Below are 20,836 nucleotides of genomic sequence, written 5' to 3' on the forward strand. Positions count from 1 at the left end.
CAATTTATTGAATTAATTATATTTTTCATTGTTGGATGTGTTTATATGTGTGGGGCTGGAATTTGATGGAACAACTTTATCCATCGCATCCAACATCGCAATGCTAACACTGACTGGTGTTAGTGGGATGGGACACTCCTTGAACATAAATATGTAAAACAAAAATGCAAAAACAGTATTGCTGACAATTTGTGTTGTATAAAACCATATAAAAATATCAATAAACATATGGCAATTGTTTAATTTACAGCATAATTAGTTGGTTGAACATATCAAACATTAACACCATTTAGCCTACCGTGCAGAGCTGTAGCGCCTGACGTGCCCTCTTCATGTCGTCGTCCTCTACGTAAGGCAGTTTCATAGGTGAAGCCATCTGAACAAATGTAGCAAAAAAAAGAAAAATCATATATTTTAACATGCAACATTTACTCTAATATGTAGTCTGACAACCAGAATGGCATGCAAGTTATTCACTAAATTGCCAACTTTCAAGGCAGCTAACCTACCACGTGTTTTTTGGATTAGCTAGCTAAATCAACCTTGATGTATAAAATATATATATATATAATGGTCTTTCTGAAAGTCTACAATTACACCAACAAATACTAAGCCATATGTTTAACACCACCAAGCAAAAACATATAAAAAATCTGTGAAAAACGTAATAACTAGACATTCTTACTTACTTCAGTTGTTCAAGTAGACGAACCGGTAGTACAAATGAATGAATGGAATAATTCTATTTTTCGCCACAAAAAAGGATTTTGGGGGCGCTGTTTCTTCTTACCGATCGCAGTAAAGAATCACCTTCTCTTTTTCTCTGTCGTGGAATATTCCAGTGTGATGACATCACCACGTCACGTACTACACTATAAAAGATGTGCACGTGGCTATGAACTTGCCTTTTAGTCCAGTCATTTTATGAAAAAGGTTGAACAAATTGCAACAGAAGCAAACTCAACTGAGTTTGTATCCCCAATATGTCCTGAGTAATGAAAAAAAAGCCCCGAAGAATCCCATTAGGGGAAAGTTTCGAAAAAGACCCAAATATAGCCTATTCATTCATTCTTTTTCTCACGTGAATAGAGTAAAAATCTTAACCTTTAGATATCACGATGGAAAATGCTGAGTTGATCACTTACATCAAGACAAACAAAAAAGGTATTACATTTTTTTTTTTTTATTGTTTGGTAACATGGGCAAACGGTGCATAATCTAATTATGTATGTGCTAATTTGCATAAATACCACAACATTGGGTATAGCCATGTGAAAATGTCTTGTTGAAACTTGTTGAAATCTTACAGTAAAAGACTTATTTGTGGGTTCTCAGCCCCCTCGGGCTTGGACCCCTACTAAAGCAGTTAAGCAGTACGTTAAAATAAGTGTTTCTCATTTGGTGTTATAGGTCAAAGTCCAGTAAATCATTTACAATTGAAGTTATTATTAAATCACCGGAGTCTGATATAGAAAGGCAAGAGACTTTAGTTTTTTTTTGTGGTAGCTTTACTAGGATGCTTTAAAGAAAATGTAAGAAATTTAACAGATTTAAAAAACACACAATAATTTTATTTCAGAAATTCAAAGAAGGTAAAATATATATTAGTGGCCATTAATAAAAAAAAAAATTAATAATTAGGTAATGTTCTATGTCGGTTTCTGTCAGCAGAATAATGCTCGCAACCCCTCAGTGATTGGTTGAATTGAATATTTGAAACGCGCCCACGCCTAGTATAAATACCCATGGATTCGGTTAAACTGTCACTTTATTCTCAAACTGTGCCTGCTTACGCAAACTCAGGGAGAGAATAAGGTTCCACACATACAGAGAGAGAGATACGGAGACTGACAGAGTAAGAAAGAGACAGAGACATATCAGCACTTTTCCCACATTTTTCAAAGGATTTGAGGACTTCTTGCACGCACTAATGGTGAGTTTGTTTGCCAGCTAATTAACGTTAGCATGCTAACGTATTTCTTTGCAACACAACATGAATGTATGTAACATATATAACATACATAGCTATGTAACATAATTTGCTCAGCAAATAACAAAGTCAACCGAGCTCTGGCTGAAACGGAACGTGTCTTCTCTTGTTGTTATATAACATTAAGTTAGTTAGCAAAAGTTACTATCATTTGTTGGCTAACATTACCCAGGGGGTTTAGCAGCAGGGCTAATAGAGCTGACGTGGCTAACGTAGGTAGCTAGCTAGCTATAACGTTACAACAGACATAAGGCGTTTCTCAATGTCAAGGATCCTTCCTTGGTAGGACTAGTCCTTCCAAGGAAGGATCCTTCAGAGGCTAGGCCAGGCTCCTCCTTAGCATTCGGAGAACACATACAATGGAACAGGCTAGCAAGTGCACGTCATTGCGTCATTACGTCAGTGAAAAGGCCCGCCTTCGGCGCTGCAATTCAACAGTGGACAGAAATGGAGGTGCTACTAATTTGTTTGCTGTTCAGCATCTTTGCTGAGATGGAGATGGAGATGATGAGGGAGCATCGGCGTCAGGCTGCCCGCAGGAGGAGGAGGTTCATTTGTCGCCACCTTTGCCATCAAAGACGTGGGATGGTAAGTGACGTTAAAACATGAATACAGGGTGAATAAGTAACGTTACACTAATAGGCTAGCCTATTAGCTCCTGATTCAGCATATTTTTTATTTTTATTGTTTTACAACCGCTGTTATGTCAAAACTCATGGAAGTTAACGTTATTTGTCGTGACCGGTATGGAGAAAAATCTTAAATGCCATAGTAGCGTGTGCTTATACTTAAATACTATTACTTACTACTTTACTTAAGGTTACTATTATACTATTAGCTTTGCTGTTTTACGGTTGTAACGTAACATTAAGTTTATTGACTGGTAACGTTCTAGCTTTTAAAACACATGTGGTGGTAACATATGTGATCAACAAAAAAGGCTATATGAAGTAAAAATGATAAGGTGAACCGATGCTGATAATGAACCAGTTAAAGGGAACAGGTTTAAATCCCCCCCTCTGCAAATCAGTTTTGAGCCGATATGTTTAATAGTTTAACAACAAAAAAACTGAAACCATACATAAACCTTCCTCTATTCTTCATGTTGCACAGGCTCGGCATTACTGTGCCATTAATGCCACAGTACCGGTGCTGCAGAGGTACTACGGAGGGGAGGACACCCGACCTGACTTCAGGCTGGGCAGAGACACCATGCATCAGCTGATGGTGGCGCTGAAAACTGACCGGCGGCACGGATGGGGTCCGACCCTGGAGACACTCGTGTTTCTGTTCTGGCTGGCAACCGGTTCAGCCTACCGAGTTGTCTCCAGGGTCTTTGGAATGCCTCTACCCACCGTCCATAGAGTTGTCCACAGGATGGTGGATGAGGTGGTGGCTATGCTGCCTCAGTTTGTCTGTACACAGGAGGAGCTCCAGGTGGTCGGGGATGGATTTGCCCGGTTGGCTCATCACCGAGCATTTGCCAAGGCAGCAGGGGCAGTAGATGGCTGCCACATCAGAATTAAATGTCCTGGCGGCCCTGATGGTCACGACTATAACAACAGGAAACTCTTCCCGTCCGTGGTGCTCCAGGCAGTCTGTGACCATCAGGGTCGCTTTATGGACATCTTTGTGGGTTACCCAGGAAGCGTGCATGATGCACGCATCCTGAAGAACAGCCCCATCTACACTAGGGGGACTTACCCTCCACCTGGGTATTTCCTCCTAGCTGATGGTGGCTACCCATGTCTACAGGAACCCCTGGCCCTTATCACACCATATAAGAGGCCAGTGAGAGGCATGGCAGAGCAACGGTTTAATTACCATCATTCCAGAGGTCGCACAATCATTGAGCGTGCCTTTGGAATGATGAAAACCCGCTTCAGGTGCATCTTTTTAGAAGCACTTGAAGTACATCCAGTGTTTGTCCCTAAGGTAATAAATCACTGCAATATTTCTGTAGTGAATTTCTTAATCAAATCATAATATCCTACTCAAAACAACAGTTAATGCTTAACATCTAATAAAGTCACACTACATCTTCTGTGTTCATGTTTTTTCATATCTCAACAAAGTCTTGTCTTCTTTACTCTGCCTTGTGCACAGGTGGTGACAGCGTGTGGAATTTTACACAACATTTGTGTTGGTGTCGGAGATGAGCTGGAAGAGGCTGTGGAGGAGGACGACAACCAGCCACCTCTGGAGCGTGATGGTGGGGAGAGCCGGAGTGGAGCAGCTTGGCGGGCCGCGCTAACAAATGACGTGTCTGCACTGCATGAGGCACCTCTGGACCACGACTATTTTTCCCAGGTGAATAATTAAATGTGTGGAAGATGACACATCCAAGTACATAAAAGAAAGTTTGTTGTTTGGGGGACGCGCCACAATAACACACGGGACAAAATGCCACGCAATCCCCGGGAAACAAAGCCCCATACGCGGGACAAAAGACGCCATCCCTGGGAAACAAAGCGCCACACGCCGGACGCTATCCCCACTCGCCCAGGGTAAAGTCCAGTGTTGTTTGACCCATCCACCACCCCAACCAACATCCCTACGCGGATTTTTTCGGCTTTTAAACACTCATACACAGTCAAGAAGGTACATTAAATATACTTAATGTACTAGTGATGTACTTTATTATGGTTTTAACTGACAATAATAAAGTACCTTACTAGTACATAAGTATATTTAATTTACCTTCTTGATACAATATTAAATATACTGCAAGTGCTTTAGATACGTTAGATACAATTATCGTCTTACAGGACAGATTGGATTACCACTGGACTAACCTAAACTTCCTTCTTCTGTCTGCAGTCTTGAAGCAGCAGCAGCACCGGCAGCTGTAGCTGATGGCCACTTGTTGTTCTGTTCTTGGTCTTGTTGTATATAGTTGTAGATGTTTAAGTTGCCGCAGACTGCCCTAATGCCTCGTCCATGAGGGCAAACCAGGGCCAAGTTGCTGCTGTCGCCTTGCCATCCTCTGTCCCCTGACCTGTAGCAGGACACTTGCATTCCTAAACAGTGAAGATCAAAAGGTTGTTGTGATGATGTATTACTACTATAGTACACAATACTGCATCTAAACTTACTGTCAACAGGCCCAAGTCTGTCAGGTTTACATCCAAGGCTTACTTAAAAAATCACAAGTTACATTAAGATGTGCATAACAATTATGTCCATACATTAATACTAGAGTGGAGCCGGATACTCGGCTGAAACGAGTATCCGGTACGGATAAAGCACTTTTGCCGAGTACGAGTATTATACGAGTAATACGAGTCAATATCTGTGCCTGGATTGAATAAAAATCCTCATTGGGTAGCTGACTGTGTCTGCGTTTTGTGATAGGCTAGTCATCACAGCGCCCCTCCCCTACACACAGATTTATTGTGTTGCTGTGTCCCGCTCTGCTCACTCACACACAGAACAGCTCTCTCTCTCTGTCTCTCCCTCAGTCACTCACTCAGGTTCGCGGGTCTTTTCCGTTAACGTTTAGGGTTTCTTCAGCTTCAGGTTTGTTTTTTACTTCGGTTTGTAGTACTTACTTATTAACCAGTAGAGTTCTGGTAAACGTGGGGTTTGTTCAGACGTGGTGCTTGGTAGAATGCGACTCGCGTTGCGTCTCTGCCTGTCGGAGATTTTTTTTCTTTTTTAAATCGTCAGCTGGCTCTAAACAGATCTGAAAAACAGTGTCGGACTATTTGATCTGTAGAACACAGTCCCCCCTGCCCCCCTCTCTCTCTTTCTCTCTCTCTCTCTCTCTCTCTCTGTCTCTCTCTTACTCACTCACACACACACACACACACACACACACACATACCTGGTGTGGAAATAAAAAAAATAAAAAAGAACCAAAAAAAAAATCACACTGATCATAAAAAAATTAAAAGTTAAAAAAAGAAAGTTATGTTGAGTATGAAAACTCTTGTTCATTACATTTTACTTCATAATTGCAACCGCATGTGTTGTATTCATTGTTGCAAAACTTGTTCTGTATATAGTTTGTTTGTTATCGTGATCAAAACCATTGATCTGAAGCTCAATGCTGATGCTGTCATGTAAATAGTTTTCTAATCAGCAATAAATATAACAATTTCTGATCAACCCATATCAATTGCATGCTTAAAATAACATACCGGTTAAAGCCCCACCCATTTCAAGACAACCTGACCCACTTCCGGGTTAAATCACGCCCACTTCCGGGTTAGGCCCCGCCCAGTCCGAGTACAGATACAGATACAGATAATTCATATGGTTAACAGATACAGATACAGATAATGCTGTACTCGCTCATCCCTACTAATTAATACCCCAAAGTACAATATCTCCCACCTTGTACTTGGTTTTTAAGGTGACCCTCCCTCCGATCCCCATCTTCTCCAAAATAAGCCTATGTGAATGAGGGGGGGAATAAAAAGCAGATTACACAGCTATTACTTCTGAACATTACACAGCTATGACTTCTGAACATTAAACAATAGTGTAGCTTCTCACCGATATCCGTGTCTCTCCCCCCGGTAAACAGCTGTCTTTTCTGGTATGAACGTCTCCGTTTGTTCTTTAGTCCCTGTCAAAAAAGACGAGAAAGCTATAGTATGGAGGACTTTGTGACCTGATGCGATGATTCCTATCTAAAGTTAAACACTACCAAAACGAAAGATATGATAATTGATTTTAGAACACGCGCTGTTGATCACGTCACCACGATTATTAAAGGACAGGCTGTGGATCAGGTGGAGAGTTATAAATATCTTGGTACAGTGATAGATTCAAAACTGTCATTTGAGTTGAATTGTGATATGGTCTGTAAAAAGGGTCATCAACGTTTGAGTTGCCTTAGGAAACTTGCCAAATTTCACATTGACAGACGTATGTTGACTTTGTTTTATCTCGCTTTTATTGAATCTTTTATGTCATTTTCCATAGTGGTGTGGTATGGAAGCCTGTCAGTGAAGAACAGAAACTCCTTAAACCAAATTGTAAGATGGGCAAGTAAGATAATAGGATTAAATCAAAGGAACTTAGGAAATATTTACGCAAATCAGCTGTACCGGAAAGCAAGTGCTGTCTTGAGTGATCGGTCGCATCGCTTAAGGAATGATTTTAAGTTACTTCCGTCTGGTCGCCGGTATGTGGCTTTGAGATGGAAAACAAGACGCTATAAGAATACTTTTGTTCCAGCTGCAATTGAATTCCTAAATAATAAGAGAGAAGTTTTAGTACTTGACAGTTAATATGGATAGAGCAGGGGTTCTCAACCTTTTGCAAGCTGGGCCCCCCCAAAGCTGGTTCATTGCAGTTGGGCCCCCCCTTCCCGGCGCCACCCCCACTACACCACCTTGCATAGATAGATAGATAGATAGATAGCCCTAGGCTAGGCTATTATTTTTAGGCCCACACTATTATTATTATTATTATTATTATTATTATTATTATTGTTATTATTGTCATCAGTAGCGGTAGGTAGGCCTATTATCATTACTAGGCTATTGTTATAATTGGCAGTAGCACCAGACTTCTAATGTGAGCTTGCAGGCATTATTATTATTATTATCATGAGTAGTAGTAGGCCTATTATCATTACTAGGCTATTGCTATAATTGGGAATTGGCACCAGACCTCTGATATGAATTCATGCTTTATTACTGTTATTATTACTAGGCCTAACAGTAGGCATATCATCTGCATTTTTGACAGAAGCTTGCAGGTAGGCGATGTTAATGTGAGACCTGAGCCAGGTATGCTTCAATGTACCTTCAAAGCTTTTTTGCAGCTGGTGGTGCTTCGGTTGCCTTGTTGGTCCTCACTAGAAATCTCTCTATTTTTGTTTGGTTTTGAAATAATTTGGATGTGGATTAGTTGTGTTTTCAATAAGTTGAGGCTATGATGTAACGATGTGTGCGTGTGTGCAGCCTGGACGCGGAGTGGTGTGTGTCTCCTCTCTGCAGGCTGGGACTGCTGCGCGAGGCTACTGAGAGACTGACCGCCTGTGAGCAGTGTTGCCAACTCTTTTCCAATGAAAGTCGCTAGCACCAGCTCCAAAAGTCGCTAAAAGTCGTTTGATGACGTCATACGCTCATTTGCATATTTTTGACGTCATTACGCAATCATTTGTATAAAGCTTAGTGGTTTTGTCAGCAAGGTAGATAAAAAGAAATAGAACTCTTTAGCCAAATAATCACAAATTCAATACATGAATTTATTTTACCTTATAATTATTACTTAGGTAGCCTATCTTTGAAGTAAAAAAATGTTATTCTACAAAGGGAGGGAAAAAGATCGATAAAGAATTCTCAAAGAAGGCTGGCTTGCCCAGGGCCAGGCCAGCTCAGCGGAGTCTTTCTCCCGTCGCGTCCCGCTGTCTCTCCTACCTACACCGGCCTCCGCACACCCTGTCCCCCTCCCCTTCTAACTACCTGCACACTGTGCGCAGTGCTGCTGCACATGAGGAGAGAGGGGAGAGGCTGCTCCGCTGCTCCTCAAGTCACAGAACAGAAGACTGTTTTGGCAGCTACAGGAGAGAAATACCTTGCGTGCTCGCTGGACAATACTGGCGACTTTTCTACAGAAAGCCAGGAGGATGACTTGTTTTACAGTTGTGCGGAGGCTCCACACAGAGCTTTCTCCGTAGCCTATGTAAGTGGCCTGATGTTTATACTTGTGCACTGGTGTGTGCGTGAACCGGCATATGTGTGTGTGTGTGTGTGTGTGTGTGGTAGAGGGAGAAGTGAGAGAGTGACGGCGTTTAGCTTTAGAGCGAGTACCGACTCTAGAGTTATAGTGAGAGAAACAAAGTGTCTCCTCTGTTCTTTCTGACCACGGTGGGAAATCTGGAGCAGGAAAAGTTAATTATCTTGTTACACCGAAATCTGTGACCCATCGAGATCGGTGTCCCCCTACCTCAACCTGAACCAAACCCCTGTCCCTAACCTTAACCACGGAAGGGGGCGCTACGCTTTTAACAGGAGGGACACAGATCACGACGGGTCACAGATTTCGGTGCAACAATCTCCTTGAGTTCATGTTGTTTATGGAGAAGGAGAACCAGGAAATGAGTCGGGGAGGAAATGCAACGCTACCCAGCCACGACCGAGCGACGTGTAGTTACATTACATTACGTGATTTTTTATTTTTTTTTCCTCCCATCCTGTAGCCTACTCGCGCCCCCCCAGGAGAGTGTCCGCGCCCCCCCAGGGGGGCGGGCCCCACCGGTTGAGAACCACTGGGATAGAGGATATGTATGTGTTATGGCGCAGTCTGTCTATTTGTTTACTTGTAGATTTGTACGTGATTAGTTGTATGTTTTTATGTCTTTTATGTGGATGACCGAATTATTCTTTTTATCTGCAAAACAATTTTACCTGCGGGTATGAAATAAAATTACCTTGACCTTGACCTTGACCTTGTATAACGCTGTGGATGGTATAATTTTAACGTTACATTAGTTTGTACAACTTAGCTATCTAGTTATTTATAAAAGAAATGCCGGTGACGGCAACCAAGCTAACAACTGTTAGCTAAATGACAGGTCCGGTTCAGTTAGCTAGCTAGCTAGCCTACCATTAGCTCGTGAGCTAATCTAGCTAATTATCAATAGCAATTTGTACTGGCATTTAAACGTTAAACGTTATTTTTATGTACTACCGTTTTAACAAATGTACGGTAACGCTAAACACTAAAGATACTTACATTTAAAAGCATATTGCCCCGTCACTCCGGCTCCGCCATTTAATTTTTTTTCACAAGCCGGCAAAGCCGCGCACATAGGATTGTGGGTAATATGGGAGCGCCAAGGATACACAGATGCATCCTTTGCTGTCTATGGGAAATTCTCCGAATGAAGGACTCAGTCCTTGGTGGAATTCGGAGGATCCTCGACATTGGAACAGTCCTTCGACGGACGTTGATGACGTAGCATCCTCGAAATTCTGGCTTCGAAGGATCCTTCCTTGACATTGAGGAACACCTATAGTTTCTGTTTAGTCATTAAGTTAAGCATAGATGGTTAACTGTTGTTTATGTAGCTAATTGCATACAGTATGTGATACTGCAACAAGTAACGTTATAACCGTAAAGCAAATGAATGTAGCAAGTTAGCTAAGCTGCTAGCCAGCCAGTCTGGACATATTTCCATCTGGAAAAAAAGGAGGATATTTTACTTTTTAACATTTTGTTGTTAGTTACCATTAACTTACGGCATGATCAAGCTCCAGCATTTTGTGTCGGGGCTGTTGACAGAGACGTCTCTGTTCTTCTTGGCTGTCTCTGCCACAGATCAGAAGTTAGTCGTAGTTTAAAAAAATTATATTTAAGCAGTGTAGTAATGTCCACACAACAATGTATTGAGAAACAAGCAATTCTGTGTTTATGAGCTATAATTTATGAAAATGCTAACTAAGGGAAGACAAACAATTGTGTTATTTCAGTGTAGTTACTGTATTATGAAGGCCTTATTGCTGCAATGAAACAACATAATGTAGATATAGTGAGTGGAAGTGAGTGATATATTTGAACATTGGTTGTTGTTCTTTAAAAAAAATGAATAGGACATTAAATTAAAGTATTTATTAACTAATTGACTCAAATGTAGCTTAACCATGTGGTGTGATACTTCAGCACACTTTATCTGTTAATGTTGTAATTAATTATGATGCTTTTTGTATGCTGTATTGAGAGAAATACCATGTTCTTTATAATCTATAATCTATGAAGGTGCTAAAGTGAGAAATATAAACAATTACTTCCAATGCCAGTTTGGCATATATGTAGCCAAGCATTTTTCATAAAAAATGTTCCTCATATGTGTAAAGTGTATATTACTGTTGCACAATTGTAAACTAATTCTCTTCATTTTGTAGTTTTTCTAGTAGTAATGTGTTTGTTGTTGTGCTTACATAAGTTCATATGTTAATTATGTTTCATCACAATATATTTTTTTTATTTTGTAAATAGGCAGTGGTACAGGTTATCGCCATAAAGTGCATGAATGGCTAAAATCTCCCTTGACTGGGAGGCAGCACAAATTGGTCATTCCAGCCGAGGCTCCGGACAAGAAGGTATAGTTGTTGAAAATTGAAGTTTTGAACAAAAGTTTGGCTCTGAGGTTGAGGTATAATGATGATGATTTTAATTCTAAAATTCTCTTCTGTTGTTTCAATTTGTGCTTCTTGTCGGAGACTCCCATTTGCGAAGCATCGCAGATGGAATTGTCAAGATGCCAGAAGGAGGGCTCTCCTTCGGTGTCATGTCAACCCCAGGGGCCTGCGCGACTGAGTTGAGGACCGAGGTGATGAATGCTACTCTCCTTCGGACACCCGACGCAGTCTGTCTTATAGCCCCGAGCAACAATCTTACAACCAGCAAGACCATTGAAGAGGCCGGAGTAGACTTCAACTTGCTCCTGCGCAGTGTCTGCAGTCGCTGGTCTAAGGTAATCTCATTTTCTATTGTATATATTTGTTATTATATTATACCATATTTAGGCTGTATACGCTGTTGCAGAATAATGAAAAATGAAAAAAAAGTGATGAAAAATATTTTGAATTGGTATGAAAAAAATTAACAACTGCTTTTGTAATGAACAACTACTGTTTTGTATAGGTCTTTGTGTTTGACTTCCCGCCTCGCTTGAACATTGACATTGCTTGGCAGGATCATATGCGGCAAGAATTTTGTCATGTGGCAGCACGTTTGGGTACGTTTAAAAAACTGTTCATGTACAGTTACATGCATAACTGGTTATATCTTCTCAGGCAAATTGATTGGATAAATAAATAATTTCTATAAAATGAACAATAGTTTTGCAAGTTGCAAAAAGTTAAAATACAATCATGGATATTTCAATAAGTAATGTTCTTTGTCCCCCTAAGGTGTGAAGTACTTCTGTATTGCCGAGTACTTTCCTTTGGATCAACTTGAGCTTTGGAGCAGAGATGGTGTAAGTAGAATACGTGTTGTGATATGCACTTGTTTGTAGTTGATATGCCACGGTCAATTCATGGCAGATAAATATTGAGAGTAAAATGTTTCCCACACAGACTATTTTGTGGCGGTGCGCCACACAATCAACACCAGCCGCCACGCATTGTGTTTTGTGATTCATTTTTTTAACGCTATTAAAAAAAACTCATTGGTTCAGCTGCATGTCCTTTCCCTGTCACTCCCAAGTGTCTCTCACATAGGCTACACACACACACACACACACACAGCCTCTCCCCTCCGTGCACACAGCGTCTGTCTCCATGTAAACGAGAGAACAGTGTTTCCAACTTGGTGACTTTGTTGCTAGATTTAATGACTTTTCAGACCCCTTTAGCAACTTTTTTTTCTCAAAAGTGACTAGCGATGAGTAGTATTGTCCAGCGAGCACGTGAGGTATTTCTCTCCTGTGGCTGCCAAAATAGTCAACTCTCTCTTCTATTCTGTGTCTCACTGAGGAGCAGCCCCTCCCCTCTCTCCTCATGTGCAGCAGCACCGCGTACAGTGCGCAGGCATGTACAGTATAATGGGAGAAGGGACAGGGTGCGGGGGCCGGTGTAGGTACGAGAGACAGCGAGACGCGATGGGAGAAGATGCCTCTGAGCTGGCCAGGCCCTGGACAAGCCAGCATTGTTTGAGAATTTTTTATTGATCTTTTTCCCTCCTTTTTTTTTACTTCAAAGATAGGCTACCTAAGTAATAATTATAAGGTAAAATAAATTCCTGTATTGAATTTGTGATTATTTGGCTAAAGATTTCTATTTCTTTCTATCAACCTTGCTGACACAACCACTAAGCTTTATGCAAATGATTGTGTAATGACGTCACAAATAGGCAAATGAGCGTATGACGTCTCACACACACACACACACACACACACACACACACACACACACACACACACACACACCACCTTTTTAATCTGTGGGAAATACTGAGTTCTGTTATGTAAATCAATTTTTAATTGTTTTTTGCAGGTCCACTTGAGCGACAGTCATGGTGTGCCCATCTTTGTGGAGATGTTGTGGCGTACTGCTAAGCAGGTTAGCCTTTTATAGTATTGGAGAAAATACTAGTATTTATCAGTGTTTATTTTGTTCGGCTGGTTAAATTCTTATATGTAATGCAAATAATGTCTATATATGTATACCTGTATTTGTATGTGTATTATTGTATATGCAACACACTTTTTAACTGTTTTAAAAATGCTATATTAATAAAATGTTTTATTGTTATTATCAGTAACTTGCCACACCAGCAGTCATGCCACAGGTAAAACTACAGGTTTCTTGGAGGCCGCCAAGATTTATTCCAAAAGTTGTGGTGAAGGGAGAGGTCATTGAGCCGCGTCAACCACGTCGGCCAAACCCTTCGGGGTGGACAGTTGTTGGACAGGGTCGCAAGGTAATAGATTGCACATTGTAATTGTTGGCTTGAAACATTTTGAAAGAAGTTATATTACCTAAATAATTTGTCTTAGTATCCATTTGTTTAATACAAACTATGTTATTTGTCATTAGAGCGGCACCAATCTGAGAAACGTGAGCAGTCCTTTGGTGCACCTAAAATGAAGATGGTTCCACAGCAGGTTTGTTTTGTGTTATGGTAACCGGCATCAGACCTAGGGTAAATCTGGCTAGGAAGCACTGCGTAGCCAAGATATATAACAGAAAATTGTGATGACATTATACTGTCTCATGAACATGCAGTGAAAACTAGTGCTTACAATATGGTGGCGACAACGTCGTGTAAATGACCAGGAATGTAAACTAAATTAAAGGGGGTGTCTTGTTAAATAAAAACTAAACATGTAGCATTTTCAACCGACTAATTATGCTGTAAATTAAACAATTGCCATATGTTTATTGATATTTTGATATGGTTTTATACAACACAAATTGTCAGCAATACTGTTTTTGCATTTTTGTTTTACATATTTATGTTCAAGGAGTGTCCCATCCCACTAACACCAGTCAGTGTTAGCATTGCGATGTTGGATGCGATGGATAAAGTTGTTCCATCAAATTCCAGCCCCACACATATAAACACATCCAACAATGAAAAATATAATTAATTCAATAAATTGTTCCATGTCTCAGTGCTCAAGTGCTTGACCATGCAGTTGTATGACAATCTTTCTTTTGTAATTGCAGTATGCTTGCAGGGACCCAGATGTTTCCCCCGGCACACCCTGTTCCTCCAGCTTATGAACGCCATAGCTGGCATTATGGACGTGGTGTGCCGGGAACATCGCCGGAGGATGGCTACGGAGGGCCGGGAAAGGTGGCTCCAAAGATCCCTGCAACGGGAGTAAGAATGCCGGCAGAAGGAGAAGGAGGCCTTAGAAGACAAAGTGCAACAGCGCAAACAGGAGCTTGAGCTGTTGCACTTGACTTCAGCTTTTAAAAAAGATGGTAAGTGTTTACTTGTCACAGCTATGACTGTGATGGTATAGCTGTGTAATACTATCTGTTAAAAAACGTTTTTTGACTAGAGTGAGGTAAGTGGGTGGCCAGACCATAACCACAACATAAGATAAGATAAATGGTCTGGACTTTATTAATCCCACACTGGAAAAAATCCCTTCTTAAAGCAGCTCAAAACAAATTCACACACATCAAAATAAGACAAATACACGTAAAATAGACATAAGCAAATTATACATAAAGTACTATAATAGATTTTTTTTATTTAGCCTTTATTTAACCAGATAGGCCATTGAGAACAGGTTGTCATTTGCAACAGTAACCTGGCCAAGAAAAGCATAAGCGTGCAATACAACGTATAGTTTCACATACAATACAGTTCAAGAATACATAATATAATAGGCTACATAAAGTACAGATTGAGTAAGTATTACAAAGTCAGCGCAAAGTGAGGTGTAAGTAAGTCAATGGATATATGTGAAAGTGATAAAGTAATAACAGTATAAACATGAATAGACAATCTATATCACTGGTGAGATATAGTAAAGAGTCAAAGTACAGTAAGTGCAACTTGTGGTCTGTAATACATAAATAAATATGCATAGTGCAGCATTTTCTCAAGTGATAGCTCATGTTACATGGTTGTTACTCTTTTAAAAGGATATGTGTTGCTCAAAATCAGCTTAACAATAAATTTTACTAGCAGCAATACAGACAGGTGAAAATAAATATTTACCGTCCAGGAATTGACATTATAAACATGACTATACAGTATCTGTAACAATTCACCCACAATTTAGCACATGTAGTGTGTGAAATATAATGTTTTGTTGATAAGGTTATTAGAAGATTGTGATAAAAAAGGCATCTTTTTTGCAGATGTTGCTGATGCAGAGACCCAGGCTGGTGCAGAGCAGGGAGAGCAGGAGGAGGCTAGGCCTTAGATTTTTTTCTTTTCTTTAAAGTCATCATATTATGTTCATTTTCAGGTTCATAATTGTATATAGTGGTTTTACCAGAATATTTTTATGTAGTTTAATTTTCAGAAAACACCATATTTTTGTTGTACTGCACATTGCTGCAGCTCCTCTTTTCACCCTCTGTTTTAGCTACAGAGTGAGGCATCTCACTTCTGTTCCATCTTTGTTGGGTGACGCAGAGCATGAGGAAGTGCCATGCTAACAGCTAGATGAACTTTATAAATTGTGTCTCTTAAATAAAGGCTGGACTCCAATAGAGCAGTTTGTGAACAGTATTTTCTGTGGGAGAGGGTAAGTCTCTTTAGGGTGGACTTTGGGCTTTTTCACTTCGTAACCCTATAACATGCACAAAAAAGATATATAGCCTAACACAATATAGGAAAGGGGAAAAGCCAAAAGGCATAATATGAGCACTTTTAATAAAGGTTTTGTTGATAATAAGTTTCACATGGTATTGTTTTGGTTTTAATTGGGGTTGTTGTCCCAAACCTAGCATCATACTATGTGTCAAATCCCGGTCAAACTTTGTATCAAATTACACCATAACTACAAACGTTTTTCTTAGAGAGAATACAAACACACATTAATTAAAGGCCAAAGGCCTAGCTCACGGGTGGGGAACCTTTTTGACATCAAGGGCCATATCAGTTTTTAAAACTTGTTTCACAGGCCACACTTTTTTTTTCTTAATTAACCAACCAAACAAACAAAGACTGATACGGGACCAAGTCAGTCGTCAGTAATGAATGGATGTTGTATGTTTGAAATGTGTCTGATTGCTGTGTTGCAAAGCCAGCCATTTTGTGCATTTCGCCATCAAAACAGGAAGTGGGTGTAACTTCTGTGTACATTGTCCAATTGGCTTGAAACTTTTCATGATCATAAGACTCTAACTCTGAGGACATTTACTGGACAAAATTGACTCAAAGTCATAGCGCCCTCTAGTGGCAACAGGAAGTTGGCCAAAAAGTCAAGGTGCTATACATTAACGAACTCCTCCTAGAGATTTCATCCGATGGACTTCAAATTTGGTGTGTACCATCTCAACACCTTAAAGATGAAAAGTTATTAAAAGAAAAACTTCAAACGGTGTGGCCGTGGTGTGGCGGCCATTTTGAGCATTTAGCGATGAACGAGAAAGTGGCTGTAACTACAGTGTACATTGTCATATCGGCTTGAAATTTCCCACAGTCAACAAGAGTCCAGGCCTGAGGATGTATACACACCAATATTGACTTTTGGTCATAGCGCCCCCCGCTGGCAACAGGAAATAAGCCTTATATGGCAAACATCATCCGATTTACATGAAACTTATAAAGTGTGGTCTACGTGTGATACTGAGCTGCCCCCTATACTTTAACCACGGCCACTTACTCAGGCCACGGCCCCTTTCATAACATTTGAACCGTTTAAGGTAGAGTCTTGTGTGAGGTGTCATTGAACTCAGCAGAGAGTTCCTTCTTCATTGGTGATGGTTTTGCCCGCCCCCTATGCTTAAGCCACACCCCCTTTCATAAGTGCTGACCCATCTAAGGCAGAGTCTTGTGTGAGGTATCATTGAACTCAGCAGAGACTTCCTTATTCATTGGTCATGGTTTGTCTCACCCCCTATGCTTAAGCCACGGCCCCTTTCATAACTGGTGACCCGTTTAAGGTAGAATCTTATGTGACGTATCAATGAACTCAGCAGAGACTTCCTTTTTATTTGCTAAAGGTTTGCCCCGACCCCTATGCTTTGGCCACGCCCCCTGTCATGGCTAATATTTTAGCCGTGACAGCCGTGCCCTTTTCATTGATGACGATTTGCAGTGTCTGAGTGACGTGCAAATGCACGGTCGCAAGGAGCGAGGGCCCGTCCATCGCTGCTTGCAGCTTAAATTATTTATTATTTTTGTTGTTTTTTCCCAAGCACTCTGTGTCTTTGTGTTTTTTTAAGGTGCTGTGCAAATGAAGCTGTTCTAATTATTATTGTCATTATAACAATAGTTATTGTTATTACTGTTAATAATGTTATTATTATATTCGTATAAGTTGCAGAAACAAATGACCGCCATCCCATCCCTGCGACCGCCGCCCAGTGAGGAGAAGGAGTGTGTCCAACTTCTGCCAACTCTGGGCAGAAGTGGAGCACGGACGAACAAGCCATCATTTCCAAACAATCCCAGGTTACACACAAAGTGGCATACCAGGAATACATACAAGAATGCAGAAAGAGAAAATTGCCATTGAGATCATTTGTTGCATCATTTGTTTGAGTTGTCACACAAAGTGCCACACAATAAATAAACAAAGAATTTCAAATACATCATAGAATAAAACCAAACTGTTAGTAAAATGCATAAAACCAATGGCAGGTGTATCATGTTAAAATCTCAGGCAAGTAATTCAATATGTAACGATAATAATAATAAATATTAAATATTAGCGATAAAGACAGAAGCACAAGCAAATTATTAAAATATAGGTAAGGCAGAATAAAAGTTATAAGGGACAACCAAGGCATCTTTAAAATATTTATTAAAAAAACTTAACATATTGTGTAGGACCCCCCCCCCTCTGCAGGTAGAAATTTACCCCCGAAAAGGAAAGAATAATAAAATCTGAGAAGCATGCTATAAAAGACAGGAAAATATGTAAATATTACAACAAATACAGTTATTATTAATCATAAATATGGATTAAAGCAATAAAAAGTCATATAAAATAGAAAACGAGGGAAAAATAAAGAAAAGAAAACATGCAGGGGAGTTAAGGGTTGGGTATAATGCGCTGCAGAGGAGGTCCAGATAAAACCTAAGGAGAGAGGAGACCAGAGCAGTGGGAGCAAGTATTTCAAAAAATACCCTGTAAAAGTTGGATTAAAAAGAGAAGTGGATCCATTTTAGTATTTTTCATTTAGACCCGTAGGGCTCTGTTGCTCTCCAGAGCCATGGAGTTTAAAATGTGCATATAAAACAGTTGTGCCCCCTTATTTAAAATATACTGGTGTTGTTTGATTCTTAAATATAGTGCATTTCTTGTCTCTCCCACATACAGTTTGTGGCAGGCCCAATAAACCACATTGGTTGTGTGCTGCTGGACCTACCCCGGGTTAAAACCAACTCTGCTGTGGGGGTTAAAAATGTGGGGGAGACATATAAAACCAATATTCGTGCTCACCACCGCGAAAAAAACAAGATAACTTTCACGAACTGCCATGAGACTGTGCTGAAAGGTCACAATGAGGTGTAGGTTCTGTATGGGGTGGGATCTTGAATATTAATAATATTTTGTGTGTATGTATAAAACATTGAATCAGAGCTGATATGACATTTACAAACATCACAAATCAATAAATAGTTTTAATTATATTTTCAGTATAAATTCACTTAGATTTCAGGTCAAATATTAACATTTTATTGAATAAAAACTGATTGTCAACATCAAGAAAAATCTCTAAAAAGTACAATTTCATATTTATTCTCACAATAAAAGTCAGTCATGTTGTCAAAATGACAGGACAATCTATCCTAACCTTCAAAATTAAAGCAACTTTAATTCAGCCGGCGTTCATGAAACTTGCTGTTTTCTGGACAAAATCTCCATCCATCTTCGTCCGCTTATCCGGTATCGGGTCGCGGGGGTAGCAGCTCCAGCAGGGGACCCCAAACTTCTCTTTCCCGAGCCACATTAACCAGCTCCGACTGGGGGATCCCAAGGCGTTCCCAGGCCAGGTTGGAGATATAATCCCTCCACCTAGTCCTGGGTCTTCCCCGAGGCCTCCTCCCAGCTGGACGTGCCTGGAACACCTCCCTAGGGAGGCGCCCAGGGGGCATCCTTACCAGATGCCCGAACCACCTCAACTGGCTCCTTTTGACGCGAAGAAGCAGCGGCTCTACTCCGAGCTCCTCACGGATGACTGAGCTTCTCACCCTATCTCTAAGGGGGACGCCAGCCACCCTCCTGAGGAAACCCATTTCGGCCGCTTGTACCCTGGATCTTGTTCTTTCGGTCATGACCCAGCCTTCATGACCATAGGTGAGGGTAGGAACGAAAACTGATCGGTAGATCGAGAGCTTTGCCTTCTGGCTCAGCTCTCTTTTCGTCACAACGGTGCGATAAATTGAATGTAATACCGCACCTGCTGCGCCAATTCTCCGACCAATCTCCCGCTCCATTGTCCCCCCACTCGCGAACAAGACCCCAAGGTACTTGAACTCCTTCACTTGGGGTAAGGACTCATTCCCTACCTGGAGAAGGCACTCCATCGGTTTCCTGCTGAGAACCACGGCCTCCGATTTAGAGGTGCTGATCCTCATCCCAGCCGCTTCACACTTGGCTGCGAACCGATCCAGTGAGTGCTGAAGGTCACAGGCCGACGATGCCATCAGGACCACATCATCTGCAAAAAGCAGCGATGAGATCCCCAGCTCACCGAACTGCAACCCCTCTCCACCCTGACTACACCTTGATATCCTGTCCATAAATACTACAAACAGGATTGGTGACAAAGCGCAGCCCTGGCAGAGGCCAACCCTCACCTGAAATGAGTCCGACTTACTGCCGAGAACCCGGACACAGCTCTCGCTTTGGTCGTACAGAGATTGGATGGCCCTGAGAAGGGACCCCCTCACCCCATACTCCCACAGCACCTCCCACAGTATCTCCCGGGGGACCCAGTCATACGCCTTCTCCAGATCCACAAAGCACATGTAGACCCGTTGGGCATATTCCCAGGCTCCCTCCAGGATCCTTGCGAGAGTAAAGATCTGGTCCGTTGTTCCGCGACCAGGACGGAATCCGCATTGTTCCTCTTCAACCTGAGGTTCGACTATCGGCCAAACCCTCCTTTCCAGCACCTTGGAGTAGACTTTACCGGGGAGGCTGAGAAGTGTGATACCCCTGTAATTGGCACACACCCTCTGGTCCCCCTTTTTGAAAAAGGGGACCACCACCCCGGTCTGCCACTCCTTAGGCACCGTCCCAGACTTCCACGCAATGTTGAAGAGGCGTGTCAACCAAGACAACCCCTCCACACCCAGAGCTTTAAGCATTTCTGGACGGATCTCATCAATCGCAGGTTGGACTTTTAGTCATTGAACTATGTTCTCAGGGCAGCATTGCATCTTATTGGTTCTCTCAGCCGTCCAATCAGTGCCAGCAGGAGGCGGGACATGGATTATTTGAATTTTTTAGGAGGGAGGTCTTGGATTATTTGAAGGAGATCGTTGCAAACACAAGGATATCGTCGCAGTCAAGGTAATTGTATGTTTTATGTTGAACTATATTATAAAATGTTAAGATATTATATTAGTATTTGGATTAAAGTAAAGCTTGTCTTTCTATCAAACTGTTTTTTCACTAGCTAGCTAACTAATGTAAGTAAGCTAGCTCGCAACATTAGCTAGCTAGCTCTAAGAAATGACAGGATACAGGCTATGATAGCAAGTTACACTGCTCTCATTGCACCGTATGGT

The 20,836-nt window shown here is 41.2% G+C and overlaps 1 protein-coding gene across 1 annotated transcript; it reads left to right on the forward strand.

The window, feature by feature from the left end:
• The first annotated feature begins 2,482 nt into the window (after positions 1–2,482).
• On the forward strand, positions 2,483–13,013 carry LOC116057091. The gene is made up of 8 exons (XM_031309491.1): positions 2,483–2,578; positions 3,104–3,925; positions 4,097–4,300; positions 10,271–10,277; positions 10,949–11,050; positions 11,152–11,426; positions 11,597–11,690; positions 12,952–13,013. The coding sequence occupies exons 1-8, from the start codon at positions 2,483–2,485 to the stop codon at positions 13,011–13,013; spliced, it is 1,662 nt and encodes a 553-aa protein (XP_031165351.1).
• The last annotated feature ends 7,823 nt before the right edge of the window (positions 13,014–20,836 follow it).

Source organism: Sander lucioperca, chromosome 5 (genome assembly GCF_008315115.2).
Source record: "Sander lucioperca isolate FBNREF2018 chromosome 5, SLUC_FBN_1.2, whole genome shotgun sequence".
Classification (NCBI taxonomy): Eukaryota; Metazoa; Chordata; class Actinopteri; order Perciformes; family Percidae; genus Sander; species Sander lucioperca.

Coding starts and splice junctions, on each gene's coding strand:
- LOC116057091 (XM_031309491.1), top strand. CDS start 2,483: ATGGAGATGGAGATGATGAGGGAGCATCGGCGTCAGGCTGCCCGCAGG. Junction 11,427..11,596: donor TCTGCAGTCGCTGGTCTAAG/GTAATCTCATTT, acceptor TGTTTTGTATAG/GTCTTTGTGTTTGACTTCCC. Junction 11,691..12,951: donor TCATGTGGCAGCACGTTTGG/GTACGTTTAAAA, acceptor TGTTTTTTGCAG/GTCCACTTGAGCGACAGTCA.